The 12,848-nt window shown below is 44.7% G+C and overlaps 1 protein-coding gene across 10 annotated transcripts in view; it reads left to right on the top strand.

Moving 5' to 3' along the window:
* NDRG3 (NDRG family member 3) overlaps positions 1-12,791 on the top strand; it is an 86,004-nt gene extending 73,213 nt beyond the window's left edge. For 7 of the 10 annotated variants that reach the window (XM_073792966.1, XM_073792967.1, XM_073792962.1 and 4 more), the window contains 8 exons: positions 744-847; positions 1,968-2,033; positions 2,154-2,205; positions 5,701-5,748; positions 8,749-8,784; positions 8,870-8,921; positions 10,093-10,131; positions 11,203-12,791. In XM_073792966.1, the coding sequence (XP_073649067.1) occupies positions 744-847; positions 1,968-2,033; positions 2,154-2,205; positions 5,701-5,748; positions 8,749-8,784; positions 8,870-8,921; positions 10,093-10,131; positions 11,203-11,384 (579 nt within the window). In that variant the 3' untranslated portion in view covers positions 11,385-12,791. The remainder of the gene's footprint in view (positions 1-743; positions 848-1,967; positions 2,034-2,153; positions 2,206-5,700; positions 5,749-8,748; positions 8,785-8,869; positions 8,922-10,092; positions 10,132-11,202) is intronic. The other 3 variants (XM_033840877.2, XM_019950778.3, XM_019950777.3) reach the window with 1 other exon arrangement.
* Positions 12,792-12,848: the final 57 nt, after the last annotated feature.

Raw genomic sequence — 12,848 nt, 5'->3', positions numbered from 1 at the left:
AGTCCATATAACTTTTCTTATTTAATTTTTAAAACAGCCCTGGCAGGTAGCTGGTTATTATCTTTATTTTACAGACACTCTATTTTTATGAGAATGGCAAAACATGAATAAGACACAAATAAGGAAACTAGGCTTCCGAATGATTAGGTAACCTAAGTTTCACATCTAGTACTTGAATCCAAGTTTAGTGCAGTTTCCTCTGTGCTGCAGAGAAGGGTGTTCAGAGCATATCCCCAAGTTTTTGTGCTTGATTTGGAGTTGATTACCGACCTTTTCCATCATAGATTCTTTGGTGCCCTCATTCAACACAGAATATGGCACTGAACCAGTCTGATACAAATAAAAAGAAGCCAGGGCTTCCCTGGTGGCGCAGTGGTTGAGAGTCCGCCTGCCGATGCAGGGGACACAAGTTCGTGCCCCTGTCCGGGAAGATCCCACATGCCACGGAGCGGCTGGGCCCGTGAGCCATGGCCGCTGAGCCTGCACGTCCGGAGCCTGTGCTCCACAATGGGAGAGGCCACAGCAGTGAAAGGCCTGCGGACCGCAAAAAAAAAAAAAAAAAAAAAAAAAAAAAAGAAGCCATTCAGCCTACCAGTACATAAGTAGGCACCCCAGGCTCTGCCCCATCTCCCATCATGGGCAGGGAGCTTTGGCTTTGGGCATTGAGAATGCGAACCAAACAAGATAGACTTACTTGTACTGTAGCTCAGAAGTTCACCTGTGTCTTCTTTTCATTGTTCTAGGAAGAGTTGCAGGCCAACCTGGACCTGATTCAAACCTACAGACTGCATATTGCCCAAGATATCAACCAAGAAAACCTGCAGCTCTTCCTGGGTTCCTATAATGGGTACAGTTGTTTCTCTTCCTTCACTTAAATGCAGACTAGGTCTAAGAAGATAACGGATATTTAAGAGAGAAGGAGAAGAGGAAATAAACTACTTCTTCCAGTGTTGTGTGATGGGATTGCTTTCGTACTTTTCACCATAGTAGAAGGGGAAGGGCTTTCAGACAGAAATGAAGACAGCTTTCAAGAGCAATGCATGAATTGAAGGCTGTTTCAGGCATGTTCAACTACCAGTTGTACTTTTAAGATGTTTTGAGACCAGAAGTACCTAAAGTTATGAACACACACAAAACACACACATTGAGGTGGCACAGAAAGATGCGTGTAGAGGAGGCAAAGAATAGAAGCCTTGGGCCCCAATTCAGTCTCTCTGCTGGTGTCCTGTCATCACGCAGAAGTGACGCACGGAGAGAAGCTTCATTCTTATCTTGGGACCAGCTTCTCCAAGGTGAAAATGTTAGCTCCTTCTAGCTTTCTGGGTACATGGAAAAAGATTAAGGAAATGGGTCAGCTGTAACTTACCCAGAGTCACACAGCCGGTCAGGAGCAAAGCCAGGTTTTGAACCCAGTCTCTCTAGCTCCTTCCTCTGTGTAACAAAACCTCCTTACTTTTCGTTGAAATCAGAAAGGTTATTAAGTACCGCACTGAACTGTTAGTTACCAGGAGAATGTTCCCCCAAGAAAGTTCCCCTTGGACCTCCATGGCGGTCCAGCACTTAAAATTCTGTGCTCCCAATGCACGGGGCACGGGTTGGATCCCTGGTCGGGGAAGATCCTGCATGCCACGTGGTGTGGCCAAAAAAAAAAAAGAAAAAAGTTCCCCTTAAGAAATTATTCCTATAAACTAGTTGGAAAATTGAACACTTAAGACTTGAGGATTTCAACAGCACTGCTATTGAGTTTTGAAGTTGCCTCCTTTTAGCATCCTGCAGAGTCCCTTTTTCCTGCTCTGTACCACTCAGGATGCCACTGAACAGAGTGCACAAGGGCCCCTTCCCTCATCTGTGTGAAAGAAAGACAGTTTTCAGATTTCTTGATACATTTTGTTTTTCACAACCAGGAAGTAACCTGAGTTGCCATGATTTTACCTGAAAAGTGCATTGATTCCTTTGTGTTTCTCTAGACGCAGAGACCTGGAGATCGAAAGACCCATTCCGGGACAAAATGATAACAAATCAAAGACATTAAAGTAAGTCCCTCAGTCTCCCCCGCTACGCTGCTCGACATCTTTGCCTTTCATAGGCAGAGTCATTTTCAGTGGAGTATATGTGCTGCCTGCTGAGTGTCCTCTTACTTTCCCTTTCCCCAGGTGTTCTACTTTATTGGTGGTAGGTGACAATTCACCTGCAGTTGAGGCTGTGGTAAGTATGTCCTGATGTTGTGAAGATGAATAAGATGAAATGCAATAAATTGTGTGTAACACACTCTGCTGACGCACTCGAAACAGTTGGTAGGTACTAGTTTTTGTGATTTCTCATTACACAGACCAGGGTTTGCACTTTGTTACCCAGTGTGGAGGAAGAATTCCTCGTTGATCACTGTGTTTCATCAGAAGGGTTCAGGACTGCCCTTGAGTGCTTTGGGTGGTGGAGCTCGCTCTGTGGCAAGCAGGACAGGTAAAGGCCACGGGCTTATCGTCAGACTTCTGACAGCCTTGGCCTTCTGCAGCCACCACAGATATAGAAGGCTGCTGGGAGCCTGTATACTTGCCTGAAGCACGTAGCACACTGGCAAAAAAAAGATGTGCTCATTGTAGAAAATTGGTAAATAGGAGGACAGGAGGAGAAGTCATGATCCCATTACTCAAAGACAAGCCATTATGTTTTTCTTTACAATAGATGGGATGATGTTAGCTATACAGTGTTTTGGGACCTCATGACTTAGCACTGTTGAGAGCGTTTTTCCATACTATAAAGTCAGTATATCTGTATAATACTCAGTCTTATAAATACACCCTTGTTTAGGTAACCCCATTCTCCTGTTGATTATTCCTGATTTTGCACCATTAATAATGTTGCTGTTGAACATCCTTATAGAATCTTTGCTTGAATCTTTGATCATTTCCCTGGGATGAGTTGGAAATAACGTGTCAAAAATCATAAACCTCTTTAAGGTTTTTAATACATTCTGCCAGTTTCCTTTCCAGAAAAGACATAACAGTGTGTTGCCACTGCCTATGTTTGAGAGTGCCTGTTCCACAGCATGCTGTTTAGCATTGGACTTTCAAATTTCATTAGTAGTTAATTTGATTAAAAATGGTACCCCACTGTTTTAATTTGCACTTCTGTATTTACAGATGAAGCTGACAGTTTTTCATAAGTCTGTTATCACTTGCTTGTCTTTCCCACAGCATATATAACTTAAGTATCTGCGTGAAATTATCTGGTTTTCTTTGGCCTACTTCACTTCTACCCTATTTAGAGCAAAACATTAGGAAGTAAAGCTTTTAGAAAGGGAATCTAATAATTAATCAGAGATGCAGACATAGATGAGAAGCTTGGTGGGCAGGGGGAGTGTTGGTAGGGTGAGACAGGTATGACAATGGAATATATTCACACTTCCCTGAATTACCCTGTAAAACATTCTGTGTCTAGTGTAAAACACATAGTGTGGCTTGAGCACAGAGGCGAATAACTCTCAACTCAAAAAAAAAAAATCCCCAAAGGTAATAAAGTTATAGTGAAGATCTCATCAAGAAGGAGTATTGTAAAGGTCCATCTTTTTTGGCTAAAAAGGTAGAGATACGTGCTACAAAATATCAAAAACATTTTTTCATAAACAATGTGTTTATGAAAATAGTATCGTTTATAGAAAATACCCTTAATCAGAATTCTCTAATCATGCTGAGTTGCCTTTTGGAAATTACATGGACTTAAAGCAACATTACCAATTATTTTTCAAGATTGTGTAAGTTGGCCAATACAGATAAGATCTTTTTCTCTTTCTGATTTCCACACCTTCAGTGTTTATAGAGAAGAACTTCAGGAACCCCATCTGTACCACAAGCTAGATGCTCTTCTAGACACATTCAAAACCAGCTCCCCTGCCCCAGAGCCTTTTATCCCATAAGTTGGTAGGGATTCAAGGGCTATATCCGTGCATGGAAGAGCAGGAAGAAACTCCACAAATTCTGGTCACTGTTGCTAGCTATTCTTGCTCACATATTCATTCAGCATCATATTTTGAGCATCTCCTATTCTCGCGATGCTGTGGAGAATACAAAAATGAATAAGACGGAGTCTCTGCACTTGGAGCTGGGGAGAGAGTAGACATGTAAAAAACCAACTGTTGTTCTTGGCCTACCAGAAACAGAGACTTCTTATAAAGTTACAGAAATTACAAAGTGATGAACCAAGGAAAGCATGCTTTATTATATTAAGTACAAACTTGGGAGTTCATTCTTCCAGAAAATATTTATTGTATGTCTACTGTGTTCTCAGCACGGTGCCTGGCAGTTAGGGATCCGGTTTTTACATTCTGCCCTTTAGAGCACCTTCTATAGTAAGTAAACGGGTACATTTGTTTGTCACTGCCTGCGTTGTCATTTGTGTAGAGCAAAAACCTTGATTTGGTGATTCTGGCTTTTAGATCATCCTGTGATTTTAGAAGAGTTTTGAATACCTACCCATCAGCAATCCCCAGAGTAAACTTTCAGCTGTGTTACTGGTTCTTGCCTGGGTAATTTTAATAACTCCCTAACTGGCTCGCTGCCTCTGCAGTCTGTCATACAGGCCACTACTGGTTATTTTCCTAAAACAACTCACATCCTGTCACCCCAGAAACCCTCTGTGGCTTTTTGCCTTCCACAGTCAGTTCAAGTCTTTCCAACCTCTCCCCACAGTGCACCCTCACGCCATGCTTGTCTCTGTAACCCCACACATGCGCTGCACACTCACTTCGCAACCCCTGGGTCTTTGCTTATGCTTTCCGCCTGACTCTGGAAGCCTTCAAATGCCCGCCCCTTCTTACTCTAGCTATAGAAATTCTACTCATTCTTCTATTGTCACTCAGCTCAGAAGTGAAATTTTCAAGTGATCTCATTCTGCCTCATAGTACATTATTACATTTCCACCCCACTAGCTTTTCCACGCTCTTAGCACAGTGTTTTATATGTGTGCTTGGGCACGCATGTGTAAAGAAGAGATCCAGTTAATCAGGTTAACCATAAAACACTGTTGAACCTGGAGATTATCTCCCCAGAACATTTTCTTTGAGGTCCCTGCCTTTGTGGATACAAAGGTATGAGATACGATACAGGTAAATGTACAAGGTTGTAATTCTTTTTTTTTTTTTTTTTTTTTACAAGGTTGTAATTCTTAATTGTAATGGCTACAGTGAGAGAAAGACCATAGAGAGTTCAACTTTACATGGGATAGCCAAAGATCTTGAGGCAGAAGAGAATCAGGGTGTAAGGAGTGGCAAACCCACTGCATCCAGGGCATGGGAAAGGAGTGAGAAATGGGCAGGGGAGGGGTATAAGGGCCAGTTGTGCTGGGAAATCAAGACCCCCGCAGGTGAGGGCCACAGTCCAGTTCACTTTTTAAAGTAGGTAACTTGTCCCCATGTTATGTAGCGAGTAGGAGGAATTAGATTCAACATGTAGTCCTTTAAAGACTCTACTTGTAATGGATTCAGAAAATGAACTTTACCAGATTTTTAGATCTACTAAGAAATATAAGATATAAAGTACTTCATGTAAACATGTCTCCCACTTTGTATTTTGGTAATTTGGCTGATTCAGCCAAATTATTCTCCAAATGAGCCATTGATCTTGGAAGATCATTCTCATGCCAAGCTATTTCTTATTTTTCTAGCAGTTCATAAAATTGTCTCTCTCTCTCTCTCTGTTTTTTAAGGTTGAATGCAATTCTCGCCTGAATCCTGTAAATACAACTTTGCTAAAGGTAATGTGTCTTCTTTCCTCATTGCCAACCATGAGTGAGTAAATTATACGTGGTTCAAATTACTTTATTTCTGGAATAGTTGCCCAGAAAGAAGGAAAGCTGCTCTTCCTCTGTCTGATTCTCTCATTCTCTTAAAAAAAATTTCTTTTCCTGAATATATTCTCATTGTAGAAAATTGGAAAATAGGAAAAAAATGGAAATATAAAAAAAGAATAAAATAAAAATTACCCTAATCCTGCCCCCCAAAGGTAACCTTCTGGTGAAAACATCAGTCTTTTTCCTATACATTTTTACATCATTAAGATCATAGGCTGTTTCTAGCCCTGTGTCTGTTTTCTTCAACTTTTTGACATATAAACATCTTCCCGTGTCATTAAAAACGTCATAAGCATTATGTAATATTGTTTTGAGAAATTAGGTAATGAATGGAAATTCTTTACGTGCTAAATCCCCTTGTATGGATAAGGAAGCTTCCAGTAACATTCTCATGATAAGGGTAGATGCATTTTTTCTTTCTCTTAGGGCAAATAGAGAGTAACTCTTGTACTGAATTTCTAGGGTTAATATCAAGCTTCTCCCCGTTTTGACTGTACCCCAGGCTCACATTTTCTGGAGCCTCTAGTGACATATTTAAGGGCCTGACCTCCTGCTTTGAATTTGGATTACCGTAGATTTAAGTACTGATCTTATGCTTCTGACTGTTGCTTTCTGAGCCTGAAAGACCTCTGCTTTCTTCCCTTTCTCTTTGAAGTGAGATTAAAAGGGAAGTGCTGCCACCAGAAGCAGCCCATAGTTCCTGGAAATATAACATGAGGTTAATGCTCTGAGGTTACAAAACTCAGAGTGTTCTGGGGTCCGGGTGATCGGTGAACTAGTCTAAAATACGAATTTTTTTTTTTTTTAAAGCATGTGGTTTCAAATTAGCTTTCGTTGCAGGTTTGAATCAGTTTTCCAAAAGCGCAAAACAACTTTACAGTAGCCGTAGATGTGCTTATTTTTGGGCAAAAATGCCCATCCACAGCAGCATGATGGAACTGATTCTCTGTTTGGGAGAGAAAGCTTGGAAACAGTCTTTCCCAGTATTCTCTCTGCATACGGGAACTGTTTTACAGTTCTAATCAGACCCTGACTCCTAACCTTCATGAAAATACAGTCTGGGCCAGTTAGCTCTATTTGATACTTATTCAGGTTAAATATTTGTTCCTGGGCTTCCCTGGTGGCGCAGTGGTTGAGAGTCCGCCTGCCGATGCAGGGGACACGGGTTCGTGCCCCGGTCCGGGAAGATCCCACGTGCCGCGGAGTGGCTGGGCCCGTGAGCCATGGCCGCTGAGCCTGTGCGTCCGGAGCCTGTGCTCCGCAACGGGAGAGGCCACAGTGGTGAGAGGCCCGCGTACCGAAAAAAAAAAAAAAATTTGTTCCTGATCTTACACGTAGAATTTTCAGGGAACTGATTGTTCCTTATTAACCTCAAATTCCTGTGTCCCCTGTGGCATCCCATCTGCTGAATAACAGTCCACCCTCAAAGAAAGTTTTCATTGTTAGTGAAGGGAGACCATGAGGTTCATGTCTCTTTTTTAAAAAATGCCAGTCAGCCTGAATAGGCTACTATCTGAGTATGGAATGCATAACAGCTGGAAGGAGGAGGGTGGCCTCGTGGTTGGCCATCATGCCCTAGAAGCAGTGTTCTCTGCGGATTGGCAGAATATGCATCACCTGGCTTGTTAGAAATGCAAGTTCTTGAGACCCGCTCCAAACCTATTAAATAAGAATCTCTAGAGACTTCCCTGGTGGTCCAGCGGTTAGGACTCCGTGCTCCCAAGGCAGGGCGCCCAGGTTTGATCCCTGGTCAGGGAACTAGATCCCGCATGCCGCAACTAAAAGATCCCACGTGCTGCAGCTAAAAAACCCGCACGCCACAACTAAAGATCCTGCACGCCACATCTAAAGATCCTGCACGGGGCAATGAAGATCCCACATGCCGCAAAATAAATAAATATTAAAAAAAAAAAAAGAATCTCTAGGGCAGGAATTCAAGAATCTGAGTTTTAACAAGTCCTCCTGGTAATTCCAATGCATGCTAATAAAACGCTACTCTAGAAATCTTTGCACAGGTGAGAATAACCAACTGTAAAGATTTATGAAGTGAGAGACAGTCGCCTTACCAAATCCAACTATGAAATGAAAGTGGCTGACCAAGTAGGTTGGCTGAATTCAGCCTCAGTGCCTGATTGGAGACATCCCGCTAATCGTGAAATGAAGACAATGTAGAGTTGAGACAGAACCTTAAAAGTGTGGTACCCTGAGAAGTTAGGATCACACTGTTTGAGGACTCTGAAAGTAACATTCTCCAGGTGGAGGCAGAACCATGGTTGAAGGTAGCGGTTAACTTCACTATCACCCAAATGGAAAATTCCCAACATGGGCCTGAAAGTTAGGCCCTGCATTACTGATTAATAAATGTTGAATAATCTTTCAAAATTACATCCAAGGTTATTGCTAGGATTTAAGTCTTTGTGTAAGAGTGCATTGAGGGGGACTTCCCTGGTGGTGCAGTGGTTAAGAATCCGCTTGCCAGTGCAGGGGACACGGGTTCAAGCCCTGGTCCGGGAAGATCCCACATGCCGCGGAGCACCTAAGCCTGTGCGCCACAACTACTGAGCCTGTGCTCTAGAGCCTGCAAGCCACAACTACTGAAACCCACACGCCTAGAGCTCGTGCCCCACAGTGAGAAGCAAGCACACTGCAGCGAAGAGTAGCCCCCGCTCGCCGCAACTAGAGAAAGCCTGCATGCAGCTGCGAAGACCCAACACAGCCAAAAATAAATAAATTTATTTAAAAAAAAAAAAGAGTGCATTGAGGAGATGGACACTTGGATGTAGTTAAACATTAAGTTAAGGAACCTAAAATTTGATCCTGTCCTGTTTGAAAGGACCCATGGATGTTCAGAGCATTTCCCTTAGGCGTAAGTCTCAGCTGACTTACATATTTTTCCTCTTCTAGATGGCAGACTGTGGTGGACTCCCCCAAGTAGTTCAGGTAAGGAGATTTTTTTAAAAGCACCCATTTGATTCCAGCTCTCTGACTGTGCAAGGATTAATGCCTTCTTATTTTGTCCCCCTAGCCCGGGAAGCTCACCGAGGCCTTCAAGTACTTTTTGCAGGGAATGGGCTACAGTGAGTAGTACACAACTTTCTATTCTACCAAAGATTTATTGATAATGGGGTCATTTTGGCGTCTGATGAGTACTCAATTCTCAGGGCTTAACCTCTGTGCTAGCCAGCCTGAAATCAAATAGAAACCAAAATGTTCATGGAACATCCATCTGTGCATATATATAAAGATGAGCTAATGCTTATTAAGCACTTACTTTGTGCCAGGCACTCTGTATTCTTAACCTTGAGAGGTAAGTTCTGTTATTAGTTCCATTTTATAGAAAAGGAAACTGAGGCTCAAAGAGGCTAAGCACCTTTCCCAGGGTAACAATTCAGCTGCAGAGCCATGCTTCAAACCCTGCCAGTCTGACTCTAGAGCCCACATTTTCAACCACTGAAGCTTAGCCAGACCTAGCTATGAATCTGAAGTTGTTATTTGCATCTGAACTCAGCTGGTTAATGACTCCTGGACTAGAGAGACAAAATGGAGACTCCAGATGAAAAGGAGTTAAATCAGTTAAGTCTGCTCCACCACAGGAGATGAACTTGCAGAATATTTTAGAGTGAATCCAAGGATGTGTCCGTATCATGTGCCACTGTCCTGGTCTCTTGTATCGTGAGACCCCTGAGCTTTCTCATTTGCCACAGAATATCCGCACTTGCTCCTTTCTTGGAGTTATAAAAAAGAAAACTCTTCTACCCAGGTACAGAGCTCTTTATCCAGTAGGGTGACTTTTCTCCTGTCTTTGGTATCAATGTGTTTAATGACGATTGGGCAGCTGCTCCGGGCAGCAGCTGGGCCCCTGGGTACAGCCCTGTACCTGGTAGGCAGCTCGTGTATGTCTCGTCTAGAGTGGCTGTGTCATCCCCGTCTGTGAGCCACTACCAACCGAGCCCACACCCATATCCCTCTGGGAGGAGCAGAAGTCCCTCTCCTTTCCTAGGAAGCAGCTGTTCTGATCCAAGCAGGTTGGCTGTTCATAGTGAAGGAGAAAACCTTTGACTAGTTGAGAGAAGTAACATCTGAGATGTTACTGAAGCATCAGTTGGCCTCACCTCCTTTCTGGGGCCTTAAAATAAAACTTCACCCCTGGCTTAGAGTGTTCTGTCAGTGTCTGCTAGGCAGCCAAGGTTGCCACTTGGCACTGTCGGGTCACTAACCTGCCTTTTCCTGTGTCCATCCTGCTTCCAGTCCCGTATGTGCAGCTCAGTCACCTGAGCACCGAGTCAGGTACCTTTCTCTATGCTGGCCCCTGCCCCTGCCTCCCAGCCATGCTCTCCTGGCTGCATTGGCTGCCCGCAGCATGTCCGTGGTTTTCCTGTGCAGTGAGAGCCCGATAGAACGTGGCTCGTTGTGCCCTGTGCGAGTTAGCCTGCAGGTCCCGCCCTGGTCCCCCCAGGAGTAAAGGAGCGGGTTGTAACAGCCAGGGTCACAGCGGCAGCTGAAACTTTATAGGCAGGGCCCCTCCACCACCACCAACCTACTTACCGATCCTTGAGTTAACCCCCAGACACTGGATTCTCAATTAGGAGCATCAGAACCTGTGCCTGGAGAACTGCAGGTGATGGCATCTTCGGACCCCTGCGTTGAAATGGCAGCTGGGGGAGTGGCTCGTGTCTCAGAAAGATAGGCAGGGGGCGGGTATGCCAGGTAAGGCCCTTTCCTGGCCAAGCTGGAGGGACCTTACAGACAAAGCAGTGGCAGTAGGCAGGAGTCTGAGTTAAACAGCCACCTCCCATGCCCTTGCTCACAGGCAGCCTGTACCTCACCCCCTGTGCAGAGACCAGCCCGCCTGCCCTCCCTACACCTCATCTTCCTACACGTCTCCTCCCCAGGTAGCAAGGGTCGCCTGTGGACACGGATGGTAGTCTTGTTGTATCGGGCTTGCACTGTGTTTGTGAAACACCTTCATCCTTGTGTGGTGTGGTTCGTCTTTCTTTGGTTTAGTCTTGCATGCACTGCAGGTTTTGGTTACCTGGTTGGGTTCCCAAAGCCTCCTTCCTAATCACCTTATGAATGGCATGGGCATAGCTAAGAGGCTATACTCTGGACTTAGGTTTCCCCTTGTTCTGCTGTGGACTAGAATCAGCTGAGATTGCAGCCAGAACCAGAGGATTAAAGCAGCCTTGCCTAGAGCCCCTCGCCTAGAGCCAGTAGTGCAAAGTGGGGATGGCTATGTCTTGTCCTGGTGTCACCTTAAATGGGTTGGGAAAGCGAAATGTAAAGCTTTTGGTGAAACTTCTAGACTAGCTGAGTTTAACCAGGGCTCCCTCCTATAGTCCTCTTGGTTCTTTCTTACAGTCCCATCTGCCAGCATGACCCGGCTCGCCCGATCACGGACCCACTCCACCTCAAGTAGCATCGGCTCTGGAGAAAGTGCCTTCAGCCGATCTGTCACCAGCAATCAGTCAGATGGAGCTCAAGAATCCTCTGAGTCTCCTGATGTTCTGGACAGACACCAGACCATGGAGGTGTCCTGCTAAGCAGATGCTCCTCCCCTGGACCATGCAAGTCCATCCTCCTTCAGACAGCCACTCCATAATATAACCCTTCATCCAGCAAACTGGCATCTATCTATCTTTAAGTCTTGCATGGCCACTGACTCTCTCTTTCTGGTATCCTGGATTAACCATCCTCTCTGCCTGCCCGCCCCCCTTTTTGTATGTACCGAGAACCACTTCCATGCCATTACTGTAGCATTCCAGCACCTTCAGCTGATCAGATCTCCACATCTTCTCTTGCCAGCTTTTCCCTGTGCTTTCCCAACTGTGTAGCTAAGATTGTTTGATCCTGATGTATGTGTGTGAGCACGCGTGTCTGTGTTTGTGTGTGCATAGTTCTGTGATTTTAGACAGGCTTTCTTGTAGAGCTTCTGCAAAAAACAAAAAAAAAAGGGACTCTTTTTTTGCATTTTCAGTGGTGTTTTTAGGGGAAATATGCAGAACAGGTTTCTAGGTTGGGTAGGCCATTGCATTCTCTTTCGCTTCCATATTGGTCAACAAGATCTGCAAAGTGACTTCAGGAGAGAGCAGTTCTGAGGAATGTGGAAGATCATAATTCCTGTTTGGATGGTTGACTGTGACCAACAGAAGGGAGCCTGTTACATAGAGAAGCAGGCCCCGGGTGGCCAGCCACCTTCTCCTCTCCAAATGAATTCACATATACTATTCTGTGAATAAAAGGGAGGGATATGTTCTCTTAGAAGCCCATGAATGATGAGGTTCTGATGCAACGTGGAGTTTTTCCCAAGGAGTGAGTGTGGCTTAATCACTGGACTTTTTCAGCACAGGAAGGGGAAAACGAAATCCCAGGCCTCTGCTCTGTCAGAACAAAACTGAGTCTCTGCAGTGTCTGATACCACATACCAGACGTCTGCAGGAAGCGCCGCCCAGGAGGAACACTCTCCACCCCTCGATTGCCCCAGAAGGGAGAGGTATAGCCTGAAAATTATGTAGATGATGAGGAAATGGCTGGGGAGAGAGGAACAGTAGAGACTTGATTTCAGCAGACTTAATGGAAGCTAAATGAAAGTCAGATAGAACCCATTTCTCAGGAAGTTATTTGTGTGAACTCCCTTTTGTAGGAGGGAAGGGGCCAATCTGCAAGGGCAGCCTGTCCGGGTAGAATTTTGTTCAGTCCGCTGCTATGTGAGGGAGTCACAGCCACCCAGAGAGTGTGACCAGGAGGAGGGTGAGAGCAGCTGCCACCCAGTAAGGGCCCAGCTTTGAGGGCATTGAGACGTTACGTAGAGAAGGGTTGCACAGTTCTGATCTTAGGAAGGGGCTTTTCAGATGTAGCATTTGCTTTCTGCTGAGATACGGAACGCGTTACTCTGTCAGAGTACAACTTTTTACGGATGATGAAATAAAGCTGTATATGTCTCATTGTTACCCGGTGGCTGGTGTGACTTCTCTCAAGCCACTTCCTGGGGCTCGGGGGGGTACCGA

This window comes from Tursiops truncatus, chromosome 15, assembly GCF_011762595.2.
Source record: "Tursiops truncatus isolate mTurTru1 chromosome 15, mTurTru1.mat.Y, whole genome shotgun sequence".
Lineage (NCBI taxonomy): Eukaryota > Metazoa > Chordata > Mammalia > Artiodactyla > Delphinidae > Tursiops > Tursiops truncatus.
Note: the sequence above shows the minus strand (reverse complement) of the source record. Positions and strands in the feature narration are given on the sequence as shown.